General features: G+C 41.3%; 1 protein-coding gene across 1 annotated transcript in view; it reads right to left on the reverse strand.

Moving 5' to 3' along the window:
- TSHR (thyroid stimulating hormone receptor) overlaps window positions 1-12417 on the reverse strand; it is a 61080-nt gene extending 48663 nt beyond the window's left edge. The window contains exon 1 of the mRNA XM_005502377.3: window positions 11146-12417. Coding sequence (XP_005502434.2) covers window positions 11146-11315 — 170 coding nt within the window. The 5' untranslated portion in view covers window positions 11316-12417. The remainder of the gene's footprint in view (window positions 1-11145) is intronic.
- Window positions 12418-17987: the final 5570 nt, after the last annotated feature.

The raw sequence follows: 17987 nt of genomic DNA on the forward strand, positions 1-17987 counted from the left end.
AATGAGGTTACTTATCAGTCCTCCCTTAGATGCATACCATCTGGTCCCAGAGATTGCCGTATGTCCAGTACACTTTAGTGTTTCTTTAGTCTATCTTCTACTGCAGGTAACGCTCTGTTTCCCCAGGCTGTGCTACGAGGTGAAGGGGCCTAGGAGGCCTGGGAAGAAAGGAAACAAACCAAACCAAAACAAATGCCAAGAAGGCATTGAGACCTTTTCCATGTCCTTTGTCATTAAGTCCCTTGCCCCCTAAGCAGTAAACCCTCAGTACCCCTGGTTTTCCTTTTGCTGGCCATGCACTTACAGAAGTGCCTTTTGTTACCCTTCACATCCCCTGCTAGTTTCAGCTCCAGCAGAGCTTGGCTCTCCTAATTTGATACCTGTATATAAGACTATTCATACCCTGTGCCCTAGATATTTGCTTTTGGTCAATGTTTGGGGCAGGATCTTGAGTGAGATGGACCTGTTAAGTTTTTATGCTCCAGAGCACTTCAGAGAGCTAGTACACACACTTATACCGCAGGAACTAATGAAGTAAGTTTCTTCCAACTCGGAACCATTAATCAGAAAGGAAATGCCCACCAAAATAGTTCAAAAGGCTCCATGTTAAAAAATGCAGTTTTCTCCTTACCCACTTAATTAGGGAGTTTTCACAAATGGTAACATAAACTACAACTATATGAAATATAACTTTCCTACAGAACCTCTCTAAGTGCTGGAATTCCTTTCCCTTCCTCCACAAGGAGTGAGGTAAGCTGGGCAAAGGGGAAGTCTTTGTCACAACAAGAGAGTGAACAATGGTTAAAAATATGAAAGTCTAGAGCTTAACATAACTATTAGGAAAATAATTATTTTCCTTCTTCACGGGTAAATTCAGTTACAAAGACAAAAATTATTCAAGGACTTCTTCAGAAGTTATCTCCCTTACAATGTTTTTTCATACCTGAACATGACCACATGCATTCAACTGAGGTTCACAGTATCACGGTATATTTGGGATTGGAAGGGACCTCAAAAGATCATCTAGTCCAATCCCCCTGCTGGAGCAGGAACGCCTAGGTGAGGTCGCACAGGAACATGTCCAGGCGGGTTTTGAATGTCTCCAGAGAAGGAGACTCCACAACCTCCCTGGGCAGCCTGTTCCAGTGCTCTGTCACCCTCACTGAGAAGAAGTTTTTTTCTCAAATTTAAGTGGAACCTCTTGTGTTCCAGCTTGATCCCATTACCCCTTGTCCTATCATTGTTTGCCACCGAGAAGAGCCTGGCTCCATCCTCGTGGCACTCACCCTTTATATATTTATAAACATTAATAAGGTGCCCCCTTAGTCTCCTCTTCTCCAAACTAAAGAGACCCAGCTCCCTCAGCCTTTCTTCATAAGGGAGGTGCTCCACTCCCTTAATCATCTTGGTTGCCCTACGCTGGACCCTCTCCAGCAGTTCCCTGTCCTTCTTGAACTGAGTCAGTCCTGATGGTGATTTTGAAATTTGTCCAGCCCAGAAGAAAATGTTTGCTCCTCATATAATTCTGAACACGTGTATCTCTAATGACTGCAAAATCACAACTCTGAGCAACAGCATTACCTTTTTTTCTGATGGTCAAGAAGAAAAATTGCTGCCATAGTGCCACAAGAGGAGAATCTTCACCCTTTCCACCGAATGATGTCTTCATTTTCTACCTAGCCTTCCTTCCTTACCATTTGTATATGATTACAGCATTTTTTCAACTTTTTTTTGTTCATTTTCTTGATTTCTGTATGAGTTAAACATATGGATTAAAAAGTTGTTGCAGTACAGAGGCTATTCTCTTAGACTGTAAAAATGCTTTGGTAGATCCTACTTGTACTACAGACCACTTGAACCATGTCCCTTTGAAGAAATCTTTGTATGTTTATTTGGGAAAAAGGAGGGAATTTGACTGGAATCTGACTATCTGAGCAGGGATTACAGAACACCACTCTTTAGTTGATAATTTTATTTACATTTCAAATGTAAACTAAGAAAACTGTTGCTATTCCATTTGAACAGAAAAGCAACATCTGGTTTTATGAGACAAAGATGGTCTGAGATCATATGTGACAGAAAGGAAACAGGCTTTAAAAACATTAGAGGCCTTTATAAATAGTTACTTTAAGAAAGATCTCTGAAACCTAATTTTTTGTACATGTGAAGAACATTAAAAGCACATAAGGAAATGTAAAGAAACATTAATCATAATACTGTTCAGATTCACCAAAGGACTTTTAGAAATAAAACTACCCAGGAAGTTACTTCAAAACTGCTTGAATTTCTACTGAAAACACACACAAACAGTAATTTTGGTTTCATATTTGCTTAGATTAAATGTCTTTCAATTATAAATTACCGTAGTGGCAGATCTTAGGGAAAAAACCCACAACCCTATTCCAGAAACAGGCATATATTACATATGTAAATATACAGCTTTCTATTGCCTTACAAATGCCCATGTTTGTCTATATCTATCTGCAGTCCTACATTACTTTTTGAGGCAGGAACCATCTATGTCCTCTCCTTGTACAATGCCCACAGTTATAGGGTTTTGGTTCACAAACGACAGTAACACAGATAATGAAATAATGAATGCAATTTGCTTGTTTTTTCTTATTCAAGGAATGTAAGGAATGAGCTGGAGTTGATTTGTGGTGGTGACAATGCAAGTTAAATACAGGTAAGTATAAGAAGTGCAACTGGTATGCAAATGGGCTTTCAAAATGTAACCTCTTTTAAAAGGCAATCCAGAGCAGTACTAAAAATCCAGCAGCAGCCTTTCAAAGACTTCTTTTCTGCCTGTCAGATTGTCTGAAATACTTGGGGAAGGACAAGGGAAACTAACAAATGCTGGTATGGAAACCTGGTCGGCATCCATGACATTTTTATTGTTAGAAGAGCAATGGGGTACCAGCTATATTTCAGACTGCACAACAGACAAACTGCCAAAGACAGTGAACATGGCACCGTGGTACTGTGATAAGGCTGATAATATACAAGTAAATAGATCTGAGTTTTGAGGTTGGTCAAAGAGAGCACATTCAGCAGTTTCTACGGTAACATATTTATTTGTGTCTTTACTTAGATCCTGTGGCAGTTGCACATCCCCCTGAGATCTGGAGCCTTCAATGGGACAGTTGGTGGCTCTTTTAGCACCTTTTGTGCCCCACATACACACCTAGGGTGGTACCAAGGTGTTGCTACTCATATCCTAACCTGCCACGGGGCGGGGTGACTTCACCTCCAGCAGCTGGTGGGACAAGAGGGGTGGAACTCTCAGTTAATTGACCGTGTCCTTAATGGGACCCTGAGTCAATTGACAGGTTCATTAGCAGAGGAGGTGCCCAAAGTAGCTGCAAAGCTTCTGGACCATGTTGTAGTGCCCACAGCCAGATCGGACCAGACTATAAAACAGGGTTCCTGTTGAAGGTCCCCTTTGGAGTGGTCTTTTCAGAGAAGTGGGTCTGTGAATTAAAGCCCTCCCCTTAGACTGAGACACTGTCTAACAAGACTTCCTGGGATTGAGAACGCCTCACCTCCTTGTTTGGGTGAGTGGTTATTTACTGGATATATCCTTGAATGAGTGCCTAACCCAGGCAAGTGTGAGCTCTCACCTAACCCTGGTGAGTGATTATTTCTTGTGATGTTTAAGCCCAGAAATGAATGATTAAATTGATGAAAGAAATCTTTCAGCTGAGTTGTTTGCACTGCAACAGTCTGAGGGAGAAAGAAGAAATAAATTGCTTCCAGTCTCTATAAGAACAAAAAACACTGCTGGATTTAAAAAGAAATATAGACTTTCTGATCATAGAATCATAGAATGCTAGGGATTGGAAGGGACCTCGAAAGATCATCTAGTCCAATCCCCCTGCTGCAGCAGGAACACCTAGGTGAGGCTACACAGGAATGTGTCCAGGAGGGTTTTGAACGTCTCCAGAGAAGGAGACTCCACAACCTCCCTGGGCAGCCTGTTCCAGTGCTCTGTCACCCTCACTGAGAAGTTTCTTCTCAAGTTTAAGTGGAACCTCTTATGTTCCAGCTCAAACTCATTACCCCTTGTCCTACCATTGTTTGTCACCGAGAAGAGCCTGGCTCCATCCTCGTGACACTCACCCTTTGTATATTTGTAAACATTAATAAGGTCACCCCTCAGTCTCCCCTTCTCCAAACTAAAGAGACCCAGCTCCCTCAGCCTTTCCTCATAAGGGAGGTGCTCCACTCCCTTAATCATCTTGGTTGCCCTACGCTGGACTGTCTCCAGCAGTTCTCTGTCCTTCTTGAACTGAGGGGCCGAGAACTGGACACAATATTCCAGGTGTGGTCTCACCAGGGCAGAGTAGAGGGGAAGGAGAACCTCTCTCGACCTACTAACCACCCCCCTTCTAATACACCCCAGGATGAAGAGACTGATAAAGGTGATGAATTACTGTCCTGGCTTTGGCTGGGATGAAGTTAATTATCTTCCTAGCAGCTGGTATAGTGCAGTGTTTTGAACTTTGGGTGAGAATAATGTTGATGACACACTGATATTTTAGTTGTCAATAAATGATGTTTACACCAACTCAAGGACTTTTCAGCTTCTCATACTGACCTGCAGTGAGGAAGTTGGAGGTGCACAAGAAGTTGGAAGGGGACACAGCAAGGACAGCTGACCCAAACTGGTCAAAGGGATAGTCCATGCCATACGACATCATGATCAATATATAAACTTGGGGGAAGCTGGCCAGGGACCACTTCCTGGGGACTGGCTAGGCATTGGTCAGTGGGTAGTAAGCAATCACATTGTGCATCTCTTATTTGGTGTATTCTTTTATCGTTATTGCTATTATTGTTGTTATTTTCTCTTCTTTCGCTGTCTTATTAAACTGTCTTTATCTCTACCCACAAATTTAACTCTTTTTTTTTTTTTTTTTTCTGTTTTTTCCTCAATCCCACTGGAGGAATGGGGGCAGTGAACAAGGAGCTGCATGTGGCGTTCAGCTGCTTGCCATGACAATTATGTGACTCAAGCAGAGAACATTGTGAGAACCGTAAATACTGAAGAACACAAATCACTGATAAACAGAGAGCTGGAACATTTGGTAAATCGAGTAAAGCAGACAATGTCCATTAAAATAGATGAGCAGAATAAAAGTGTTTGTAAGAGCAGTAAATGACAATTTTTTTTTTTTTTTTTACAGGTTGAGCGGACACTATTCTCAAAACCAAGGCCTTTCAAAATGACATAAGGGTTAGCGCAGTTCAGAGGATCAAAATTAGAAGCCTGAATCTCTTGGAGTCAATGCAGAGAGTGGCAATTCACACCAGAGTGACAATTCAAACTGTCTAAACTCAATGTCTAAATAAATTTCCCTACTTTGTATGGCACAGCAGTAGCCACAAACACAGACAAAAGGCAAGGATGATGGAGCATTTGAACAAATTTTTACTAGTTGTATGGGATTCTTTTTAATATTATTATTTTAATATTATTTTAAAACCAATAATTCATGATTATTCTATCTTCACCCCCTGCTCCCCCCCAAAAAAATTTAAAAAGGAGCTTTAATTAACCATACCTATTGCAAAGTTTTATGCTTTTTGTCATCCAGAATGTCAGACTAGATGTTCTGATGAGCCCTCTTAGCCTTAAAATCTATGCCTTTACAACTCACTAAGAAGGGAAAACAAGTGAACTTCACAAACAAGCACGTAGCATTTTCTTTTATTTTACCATATGACTTTTAACAGATGGTGAGTTTTACTTTAAAAGCTGTTAGAAAGCAAACATGCTCCTGCTACAGTTAAATGGCAGTAGATCATAAGCCATTCACAACCCAATTTTTTTTTTACAATGTAATTAAGATTACATCTTACTGAAATCTTATGAGGCCGGTTTCTAAAAGATGCAGGGAAGAAGCAAAGTTATCAACCTTTATGAAATTAAAACAGTAAACTGTTTTAATCTCCCTGCAGTGGATCAATGTAATTCCTGCTCACCCTAAGCACAATTAGCCTCACTCAAAGGGAACTGTAAGATTTTTTGTCTTTTCGGCTACCAATAATAGCTGGTGGCAGGGTATTGAATAGAAAGAGCAGGATATAAAATGGCATGTGTTGATGGCAGCTCACTCATCAATATCACAGCGTATCTATGTGCAGCTTCTTACAACACCCAAATTAAAAGAAACTAGGAACAGCCTAAACAAGGAGCAGACTACACACAGACTGTTTGATGTCATAGTTCCAGATAAAGGTCCTTTGAGGAATTCCCTGTATTCTGGAAATTAAGAGTTTGTTATCAACCTTTTTTTCTCCTTACTTAAACCTGCTGTCAATCCCTAAAACAACTTTCTTTCCTAAGTCTATAGCTAATTTGTCTCAAGTCTTTCCTAAGGTTCTTGCTGATTTTTTTTTAATGTGACTTCAAAAAAGCAATGTATTCACATTTCTGATTCCTTTAAAGAACTAGCATATATATATGATATTTGTGAGGTGAGTTTCCCTTTATCAAAACCAGATTGATTCCTTCCTACTTTTTCCAGTCATCCAAAGAAGACAGATCTACCAGCATTTAGTTCCTAAGATATTCCTTAAAGCACTTCTTTTAAACAATTATGCTACACTTGTAAACTTCCATGCCCCTGTCACTGTGGCTGATTTAAATGGTAAGTTACATACCAGAGTAGGTAATGAAGCAATTTCATATTTTAATGCCTTTGGAACTCTTACACAAGCATTACGTGGCTCAGGGAGGTTAATTCTCTTCAATTTTTCAGTTTGTTTCCAACAAGCTTCATACTAACAGTTCAGTTTGACAGATTTTTTTCAGAATTACCCTCTTTTGTGTTTTAAAGACTGTACTGACTTTTTGTGATATTACAAGCTTCTCTTCAAAATATTTTTGTACTGTATTACTTGAAGTGTCAAAAGATTTCCTCATTTGGGCATGACTTCCATTTTCTGAAAGATGCCCTAACAGCCTCTTTCAGTCGTCTGTTGAACCATGTCAGTGTTTTTCCTGTTCTTTTAGACTCTTGGTACTTCATCATTAAAACAGGGAAATAATTATGTGCTTATGTTGCAAGGCTATTATGAAGATGTACTTATGAGGCTGCTTTGAGTAGTATTTATGGGAAGGAACACAGGACACTACTGTTGGCTTGCAATAGAAGGTATAGGGAGGAGACGAGAATATTGCCAGCAAGCTTAAGGGACATAACATTGACCTGAAAACATTGTGTATTTAGCTGCTGATGGTAGGACAATGTGGTATTTTCAACAATGACAACAAAAATAGTTCTTGCAACTACTATGAAACTTGTGGAACTCGTTGCCGAAGGATATTATGGATGTTGAAATGGGCTCAAGAGACAAATGAATGAGGCACAGACACAAAACTCAAGAAATGCAGAACAGCAATCCTTTGAAAGTTACTACAACAAAACCACACAGAGGTTAGAAAGTTCCTGCAGGTAAAAATAATTGAAAGCTGAGCCACAATTAATGGAGAGTACCATATATGTCTTCTAAATGCCGATACCAAAGGAAAATTAAGAGAAGGGAAATCCTGGAGACAGGATACTGCATTAGATGAGAGCCATTGGACTGATTTGCTACGGCTGTTCTTTAATGGTGAAAAACTTACGAGAGGGTATTGAGGATATTTGGGATGGGAAGGGGAGCTGAAGTTATTTTAGTAAGCAAATGCAGGTGATGTAGATCACAAATAAATAGGAAGCAAAACTTAATTACTTTATTGCCAAATTAAAAAAAAATAAAGCAACTAACAACAGATTCTTAAAATGAAAAGCATGATGTAATTATACCTTTGGATAAATGTTCAGTGTAATTTTGGTGATTTGTAAGTAATTCTTTGCAGTCATTAACCCCCACTTCCTAGTGGATCTGCTGGCACTGAAAGGCCAGGATCTCCCCCAGCATATTCCACCAAAGACGGAGGAGGTTATAGTCCCAACCAGCACTGTGCTGTGGAAAGAGAAAAGCACTGCCAGCCCAGCTGGGACTGGGATTCTTCAGTGCCCTGCACACAGTGTCACAGCATGAAAGAGGAGTGGAGCCAGGGACAGGCAGAGGCAGAAGCAAAGGAGGCCCAGGCAAGGGTAAAATGGCGGAGATCAGACCACGATATTGGCTGTGCGGAGAGAGGCATGACAAATATTATAGATGTGGCAAGATTATTGATACCTAATTTCATATTTTTAGTACTGTATTTCAATACCATTTAGAATTGCTTTCCTACCGTAGTATATGAGTATATAATTCTTAACTTCATGCAACACGACAAGATTTGTCTGTAATACGCAAAGCCTTTTTCTTTCTACTTATTTTATTTACTCCACGGAAAAAGAAAAAAGGATAAAAATCCCATACTGAAAAAAAAAAACATCTCCAAGAACAATATCTGTGCACTCAGGCATTCTGGATAAGCACGTCTGTTAACTATATTTGGACAAATACATTAAAAACAGTTTAAAACAAACACACTTTGCTGGCTGAAGTTTATGACACTTTTCACTAAGAGAGTTCAGAAAGAAACGTTTTCTACAATTTCTTATAAGCATGGCTTGTTTAAAAAGGCTTACGCCACTCAAAGTAGGGTAGAGAAATGAGAACACTCCTGACTGAATAATTGCAATGAAACTTTAATTGGAGTTTCAAGATTCTGTGCACTGAAAAGATCTCATTATCTCCAAAAGCTGGAAATTTTTTCCTAGACTCCCCAGCCTCTTAGCTGTACAAACCCTGCAAAACTGAATAGCCATATAAGAAAGTTTTAGAATCGGCAATCTTGTAGTTCATGCATAACCACCAAAAAGCAAAGTTACTTTACCTAAAGTAACAAAGTTGCTGGATTTGGGGATATATAATGTGCAGATACGCACAGTTGCATATTTCACTTCAAAGAGATGTTCACTTGTTCGTAAGGTTAATAGAAACTTCAATTATTGGAATCTTTTGTCTTTAATTCAGAACTGTTGCCAGTTGTAAGGCAGAAGGATGCAAAATATCATGGAAGCAGGGGCACACACCTTACAATCTCTCAGGAAAACTCTTTCTGTTATTTTATCCTCTGTGTGCAAGTAAGTTAGTTTAAACCATCTGAAAGCACTCTGAATGAAAACCAGATACAAGTAAGCGTTATGATTCCCATTTAACACATGGAGAGAAAGAAAGATTTAGTCATTTGCTGAGAACAATGGACTACAGAATTAGATACAGTCCACCAGACTTCAGCAATCCATGTAACAACACAGAAGGAAAATATACATACCTTATCCAGAGAGGAAACTACAAACTGGCTTTTTTTTGTGTGTGTGTGTGTGAAAGAGCTCTGTTTTCCTTATTTCCTTAGAGAATGTCTCCAGTTATTTTCTAATCAAACAGACTATATTGTGCATGTTCTAGCTTTTCTACCATACACTATAAAATCAAAATTGTCATTACCTGGAATTTTTTTTTGTCTTATAATGGCTACAGTATGGAGTACACTTCTTGAGAAGTTTGCAACTGTCGCCCCAGATGATTAAAATACACGCAAAATAAACAGAAAAAATATTTTGCAATTGTTTTTGTTAATTACTTTTTCCATGGAAATAAGATTTTCACTGGGTGTTTTTGTCTTTTAAAAACAGTGCCTTATGATCTTAGAGCCCCCAGTAGAACAGGTGTTTAAAACACTAGAACTCCAGGAGCCGAAGTGCTTTATTTGTGAAGCTATATGTAGAGGTTCTTCTCAGCCACCATACAAACATTTTTCAAGTAAAGTATCCGATTTCATTATGTGATCTCATTGTTTATATTAACTATTTTAAATGCCTATTTGAGGGTGTATTTCTCCTGTAAATTGAAACTGCTTTATTTTCTAGTTTGTTGTGGTAGATTTCAAAGAACATGTTACCTGCAACAACATTAAGACAATTTCAAACTAAATAAGCTGCATATACAAAAGTATAATAACCAAACCAAAACTCATATAATTTAAAAGCCTTACAAACTCAAATACTGCAGTCTAATAATCAAAAGTTTTAAAGGTATTAATAAATAATGGAATAACATAAATATTTTTTTCTCCGTCTTTTCAGGTAAGTGATCTCTTTGCTAAGCCTTTACTTTCAGGTGTTAAAAAAACTTGAGAAGCCCACTCAAATAAGTTCAAATAACTACATGGCTCAGATTTTCTAATAAAGTCCTGAGAACCATTATCAAGATATAAACAAATCAACCTGTTATCATTTTATCTTGCCATTACAACAGCTGAGGTTGAGTTTGTTTATTTTATCAGAATATAATCTACTTACAAACGAACCTTCCCTTGGAGACTAGAAACATTTTGTGCTTTATGAGACAAAGTGAAAGCCAAGAGTGAGTCAGCTCCTTAGCTATAGCTGACTAGTGGCATTTTGGCTTCCCTAGGGTATTTACCTGATGTATGTCTATGGGCTGACAAATACAACACAGGACACTCTCCTGGTCTGGCAGCAGGAACTCAGACAAGATATTCTACGTTGCCTGTAATGATACTAAACACTTAGGTTTAGGTACTTGAATAGCTCTGCCTCTTTGGCAAGCTCCAAATTTGCTGCTTTATCCCATATCCAGAGTTTTGTTAATCTGAAGTACTTAGTCTCCCAGACAGTATATTGGCATTCTCAGTTCCCATGATTCTTTTTGTCAGGCTTTGACAAAGAAGCTGAAAGTGCACAGAAGCTTCCGTGGAGCTGTTTGTGTGGTGGTACCTCTATTTGCTATTCTTTTTTTTAAAAAACAGAAAACTGTGTTCGATCTATCCTTCCCCTCACCACCTAGGCACATACCACACAGAATCCAGCCTTCCACTCAGTTTTCAAACAAACGGCCAAGAAACTAATTTTCCCACATCCTACCTAGAACTTTTAAGGTGCAATAATCTCTTCATATCTGTAAGGTCTGAGGGTCATTTTTTCCTATGTCTCCCCGACACACACACAATCCGAACACTATATGCTGTATTGCCCTGCTGTGCTGTATTCCCCACTCTTCCCCTCACCACTTCCCTCCCTCATGTCCCAGGGCATTAGCTCAGAGCATGTCCTGCTTGCAGAATATGAATACTTAAAACCAGCTAGTGTCCGCCCTAAACCACCCCTATGTACTCACAGGGTCTGGGTGTCCTCCGGAAGGTTGGGAATGAAGTGGATGTCCCTGCAAGTGATTTTGTGGTCATCCCAGTCAGAACACTCGCAGAAGGCTGAAGGACACCTCTCTGTGCCCTGGCTGCACAGCACCAGCACCAGCAGCAACTGGAAGGCTACTGGGAGGCACAGCATCTTTGCTCTGCCCGTCGCTTCTCCGGGGGGGAAGAGAGGAGGCACCAGAGTTGCAGGGGCAGACGACACTGCCCCGCCGGGAGAAGCTGCTCGGGAAAGGCAGTACCTTCCCTAAGTGCGGACAAAAAAGGTCTCAGCAAACCCTGCACGCCCTCTCCTCCGGGTACACTCCCTCTCCTCGCCCCGGCCCCTGCGCCCACCTCTCCCGCCATCCCTCCCTGCCTCACCCCGCCCCACAAGGACCTGCCCTCCTGCTCCTCCGCACCCCTCCCGCGGGGACCCCCGGGCCTGTTCCCGGCAGCTCACTGGGGCAGCGCCGCAGCGTCCAGCCCGGCCGCGCCGCCCGGGACCCCGCCACCGGGGCAGCGCCGCTCCCCGCGCTCCCGTCCTCAGCCAGCGGGTCCCAGCGCAGCCGTGGGGCGCCGGGGCCACCTGCCGAGGGCGGCCAGGGCTGCGCGGGGCGAGCGGTCCCCCAGCCCAGCCCAGCCCAGCCCAGCCCAGCCCAGCCCAGCCGGGGCGGGCGGCCAGGCCAGAGCTGCCAGGTACGGGACGAGCCCGCCGAGCCGTTGTCAAACGCGGCGGCGCGACGTCTTACCGCCAAGATTTCTTCTAGTTTCTTTGCAGGAGGGAGGAGACTGCAAGCGCACTACTAACTCAAGTGTAAAAGCAGTGAAGTTAAAATAGATCTATACACCGGGTAAAAATTCACTAACTGCAAAGGCAATATGTGCTAAACGTAAAAGAAGCTTAAAATAGCACTGAAAATTCAAAAAGGTGATTTTGAAAATCACATGATAAAAGAGAGCAAAATGAAGCGGAGAGAGTAACATTCTCCACATTAACAGAAAAAAAAAACCAACAAAATCCTTTCACCAAAGAAAAAACGGAGAAAAAAAAAATAACCTTGAGAGAAATGAGGTGAAATAATTGTCACTTGAAGTAGCAACCTACTCTGGTCAATGTTAGGGACACAGGTTTAGAATGGATATAGGACAGAGGCTCCCGCACTGAAGCAGTCCTATCTGTGCCTGACAGACGTACTAAAAGCTGACAAAATCTGGTTAATACTAATTTGATTCTGGGTTTCTTCATAAACAAGAGATGGTTTCTCTAAAAGCAAATGTTTAGAAGCAGTGCAAGAAAAAAAAAAAAAAAAGAGATATTATTGTTAAATTCAAGGGGGCAGTAAAAAAAGGTCTTTAATACTTTGCCTCAATTACTTTAACTTTTTTTTTTTTTTCCAACCAAATGCCAGTGTTTTCTCCTTCATGTAGTTTTTGTGCATGCATAGGTACACAAGAAGAAAAATATCAACAAAACGTCAACAAAAATAAAACACAATCTTCTTGGATAAATAGGTCCCCTCCAGATAATCAGAATTACCAAAAAGTTAAGAGTACAACACATCAGATATTATTTTGATATAATGCTTTAAAAGTAATTTAAGTCAGTTCATTAGTATGTGTTTCCTAAATATAATTAATGCCTTCAACATATCTTTTTAAGGTGAGAAAATAATACTGTGGCCATAAAGAAATACAGTATAAATCCTGATCTTGCTTATGTTAGTGTTTAGATCTTGTGTGAGGAATCCCATCAGACACATTTATCCTGTTTAGGATAGGGGTAACCTTAGGGGGGGGTCCCAGTGAGGGGACAAGCTGAAGCACCCACCACAGAGTGCCCTAGACAACTTCACACTGTACTGCATGGAATTCTGTTGGGAACGCTGGCTGCCCCATGCCCCACTCAGTCATGTCCTTGCACACTGCTCATACCTGTAACTCACCCTGCAGCCCTAAGAGCCACCATCCATCACCACTTTTTGGTGTCCATACCAAACTGACTCCATAAAAATGAAGCCACAGGCAGATCACTGAATGTCAAGGCCAGTGAACAAGGGATCAGTACACTCTACTGCGGCACAAGCAAGGGAAAAGGTGTGACTCTGTGTTGTCAAGTCAGACATGCAGCTCTGTAACTGTTTACATCTTTCGTCAATGCTGATCGAGACTCCAGTACAGTGTCAACCAGCCCAAGCTGCTGGAGGCTGCTTCACTGCTCCCAGTGTGTTCAGGCTTGCTGTCTCTCTGTGGTGGGATCACACTCTCTACCAGCCAAGGGCTAATGACACATTTCATGAAGAAGAAAGCCAGAAGCTAGTACAGGTTGGAAGGGTGGAAGCACATCTATTTCTAGGCTGCTCTCCCTTCCCGTCCTGGCCAACCCCATCCTGTCCCCAGTGGAAGACAGTCATACTGCATCCTATGTGGCACAGTAATTCAAGGTCAGCAAGTGCAGTATTACCACAGTTGCTACAATCTGCAAAACAGCCTACTGGTTAGTCTATCCTCTCATTGTTGTTCAAGACATCCAGGGTAATATTGCCTGGCATTCACGAGACGTGGCCTGTTTTAGTGACCATAGATAAGACACACATTTTCATCCGTCCATCATATCAGTTGTGGGATACAATTGTATCATTTCATAATACTCCAAAGTCTTACTAATCTCTGAGGACAACTCATAAGAATGGGGGCTAAGGTTGTGGTGCAAGCTCAGGGTTCCTTATTGTGTGCTCCATATAACTCCTCTGATCCTTCCCAGATCTGCAAACAATACCTCAGTGCCCACCCATCCTGCACGGAGGCACTTGCCAGGATCTTCAGGACTTGACTCCTTATTTTCTCTCATGCTGTTGTGGTTTCCATGATTTATACTGATGCAGCCACATGGCCATAATTTTAAAAATGAAATGCAGTTACATCAGAGACCAAACAAAACTAAAAGGTTACTGGAGTTAGGCTTGCCATGGGTCCTTTACCCCAAGGGAGTAATCAACCACTTAATGAACTTCATGCATGTCCTGATTTTGTTTAAAATGAGACCAACTCTCTTTTAGTGAATCTTCCTTTCAGTTATGTTCTTCTAAATAACTGCATCTTTCTGAAATTTGATGCATATTTTTCAATGTTTGCTCTGGAGCTGATAACGGCTGATATTTACAGTTTTACTGAGCTAACGGTAGGAATGGTATGCAGAAAAGGCCCAGGTTTATCCTTATTGCTATGTCAGCCAAGCTCACTGATAAATTTTGTATGTACCATAACGAGAGGGGTGTACTCACAGGGAGGAGCAGACAGAACAGGTGACCAAAACTGACCAACTAAGTATTCCATGCCATCCACTCATACACTATATAAAACTGGGAGATCACAAGGATCTCACTCTCTTCGTCCATGGCTGGCATCTGAAGAGGATGCTGCCTGTTCTGCCTGCGATCCTGATCCTGGTTCTAGCCTGTGCATCCCTGAATCAAGTTCCTGTCTACTGCTTCCTATTGTCATTGACACTCTTTGCCACCCTTAAGGCCTGTGTCCTCAGGCTCCCTATATATTTATTTATAGATATAGTAGTGTAATGGCTCATTATATATATTTTTTTTTTAAAGCAATGATCTTAAGTGTATGAGTCAAGGGCACAACAGCAGCAATCAAGCAGCAGTAGCCTTAAATAGTAAGATCATGCTGGCCTCTCTAAATGAAAGCACTGTCAAGTGATTGTCCCAACATAGCACTTCAGATAACAGAATGCTGGGATATGTATATTTCTTATTCAATATAACAAAATTAAAGATAATTACAGAAATACGAAGATACTTGCTAAAAGAGGCAGACAAGGGAGTTACCTTGCTGGCCTCATGGTGCATCATTAAGGACACCGAACTGCAAGCGCATACCTAGTAAATAAGGCTTCAGGAAGCGCATGAGAAAGGCAGCATTGTTAACACTAGGATAAGGTCAGTTATTAAAAACAAGAAATCATCCTTCAAAAACTTAATGTCTTGTTTTAGGGTAGAACAAAAAGTTTTCTTTCAAATGCTAGCAAGCTAAGTGTAAAATACAGCAAAAGAAGGTTAAAAGCAGTTGAGGAACAACTTGTAAAAAACAAGAAGTATTAATCCCTTTTGAAATACAACAGACCAAAGAATGCTGCCAGAGTCTATAGGACTGGTAGATTAATTAGCATGTAAAAGGGGCATGTAGAGGAGATAAAACCATAACTCAGAACTGAATGACCTTTTGTTTCTATGCTTACTGTGAAAGAGCTCAGAGAGATTCTCAGATGAATATTTCTCTATTGACAGAGAAATCCAATGTGAGAAAAATAACTAGTGAAAATCTTATTTACTTGGTGACTGAAATAACAGAATTAGTGACTGTGGTGTACTTCTCAACTCCCTTTTTGTACCAGAAGACTAATTAATATTATGCTAATATTTAACTGTGATTCTAAGGAAAACAAAGGAATTTCAGAGCCAGAGAATACAGATTACAGAATCCAGAGCACAGAATGACAGAAGCCAGAATAAAAAATACTGTTTAAACTCTGACTGTAGTGGCTACATTAGCAGAAACTATGATACAGAATAAAATCAGTGGATGCATGTATACGGAAGATCTTTGGAGGAAGAATTATTAAAACAGCTTTTTTTTTTTTTTTTTTTTTTGCAAGACAGACATTATATATTTGGGAAATCTTCTGAAACTGTCAACAGAACTTTAGATACAGTTTACTCAACCAGCCTTTAGCACAGCCTTCAGGAAAGGCCCTTAAATTATGCAGCCATAGAGCAGAAAGAAAGCACTTTTCCACACACCCAGAAGCAAACTTCCAGAAATCATTGCCAGGAGGCTGGAGAGGTAGACAGGATTATACAAATTTAAGGGCTACAGGCCTGTAAACAGATACCAAAGGAAATAGTTCTCTTACAAATGTCCTCTGACATGAACAATGTGGATGCTGGAGGAAACTACAGAGAGGGTTAGATCACAGTATCATAGTATCACAGTATGTTGGGGATTGGAAGGGACCTCAAAAGATCATCTAGTCCAATCCCCCTGCTGGAGCAGGAACGCCTAGGTGAGGTCGCACAGGAACAAGTCCAGGCAGGTTTTGAATGTCTCCAGAGAAGGAGACTCCACAGCCTCCCTGGGCAGCCTGTTCCAGTGCTCTGTCACCCTCACTGAGAAGAAGTTTTTTTCTCAAATTTAAGTGGAACCTCTTGTGTTCCAGCTTGATCCCATTACCCCTTGTCCTATCATTGTTTGCCACCGAGAAGAGCCTGGCTCCATCCTCATGGCACTCACCCTTTATATATTTATAAACATTAATGAGGTCCCCCCTTAGTCTCCTCTTCTCCATACTAAAGAGACCCAGCTCCTTCAGCCTTTCCTCATAAGGGAGGTGCTCCACTCCCTTAATCATCTTCCTTGCCCTACGCTGGACCCTCTCCAGCAGTTCCCTGTCCTTCTGGAACTGAGGGGCCCAGAACTGGACACAATATTCCAGATGTGGTCTCACCAGGGCGGAGTAGAGGGGAAGGAGGACCTCTCTCGATCTACTAGCCACCCCCCTTCTAATACACCCCAGGATGCCATTGGCCTTCCTGGCCACAAGGGCCCAGTGCTGGCTCATGGTCATCCTGTTGTCCACCAGGACCCCCAGGTCCCTTTCCCCTACACTGCTCTCTAATATGTAATTTCCCAACCTATACTGGAACCTGGGGTTGTTCCTGCCCAGATGCAGGACTCTACACTTTCCCTTGTTAAATTTCATCAGGTTATTCCCTGCCCAACTCTCCAGCCTGTCTAGATCCCGCTGGATGGCAGCACAGCCTTCTGGCGTGTCAGCCACCCCTCCCAGCTTAGTGTCATCAGCAAACTTGCTGATAGTACACTCTATTCCCTCGTCCAAATCGTTAATGAATATATTGAATAATATTGGCCCCAATACTGACCCCTGAGGCACTCCACTAGATAGTGGCCTCCAACTAGACTCCGCACCAGATCACAGAAAGTAAGCAGGTTTATGTGCTCTTTTTAAACAGCATCTCCTGCTGTCACTGTTGAATACAGTATTCTGGGCCAAATGGACCAGCAGGGCATTTTTCATGTTTCTGTCTGGACATGGTGTCAAATACATGCACACAAATCTTAGCTTTCTCCCTACTCTAAAGAAAAGTGCAACAAAAAACCCCTGGTGCATCCATTTAGTCTGGTAATCAACAAGCACAGGTACCAAAAACAGACTTTGCTGAGCTGACAGTTCATCACACAGATAAATTAGCAACCCTTGTCAACAATCCTATCTCACTTACCTGTTCCCTCTCTCATTCCTTGAATTTTGAAAAGAACAGAGGACACCAGAAGTTTGCACTAATTATGTTGTGCAAAAGCCACAGTGAGCTTCAAGCAGTTTGCTGCCTTAATCAGCTGAGACTGAAAACATTGCTGCTTTCTTTTCTGATGAGACTGGTGGGATCTCGATGGTTTGGATGTTTTTCTGCAAATATATGCACAGTCTAGGATTCTTGGCATACATGCCTACTTACATGTTTTCTGTAACAGTCATTGGCATTTTGCTTTTTATACCAAGCCTCAACTTCATGAGGATGGGAAAACTGGACTCTAACATGTGTTAGTCAGTGACATAAGCCTCATTTCATATGCATATGTGAAAGAGTTGCGATGTTTGTGGTAATGTTGCAGCTCACAATCCAGGTGTGTGCAAAAATAGCTGAAGCACTGGAAGCATCTGCTCTCTTCTGTTACATTAGACCAATATATACATAGATGGCAAGTGCTGTTTGCTGACTGGCTACTTTCACAA

The sequence above is a fragment of the Columba livia genome, chromosome 5, assembly GCF_036013475.1.
Source record: "Columba livia isolate bColLiv1 breed racing homer chromosome 5, bColLiv1.pat.W.v2, whole genome shotgun sequence".
NCBI classification, from domain to species: Eukaryota; Metazoa; Chordata; class Aves; order Columbiformes; family Columbidae; genus Columba; species Columba livia.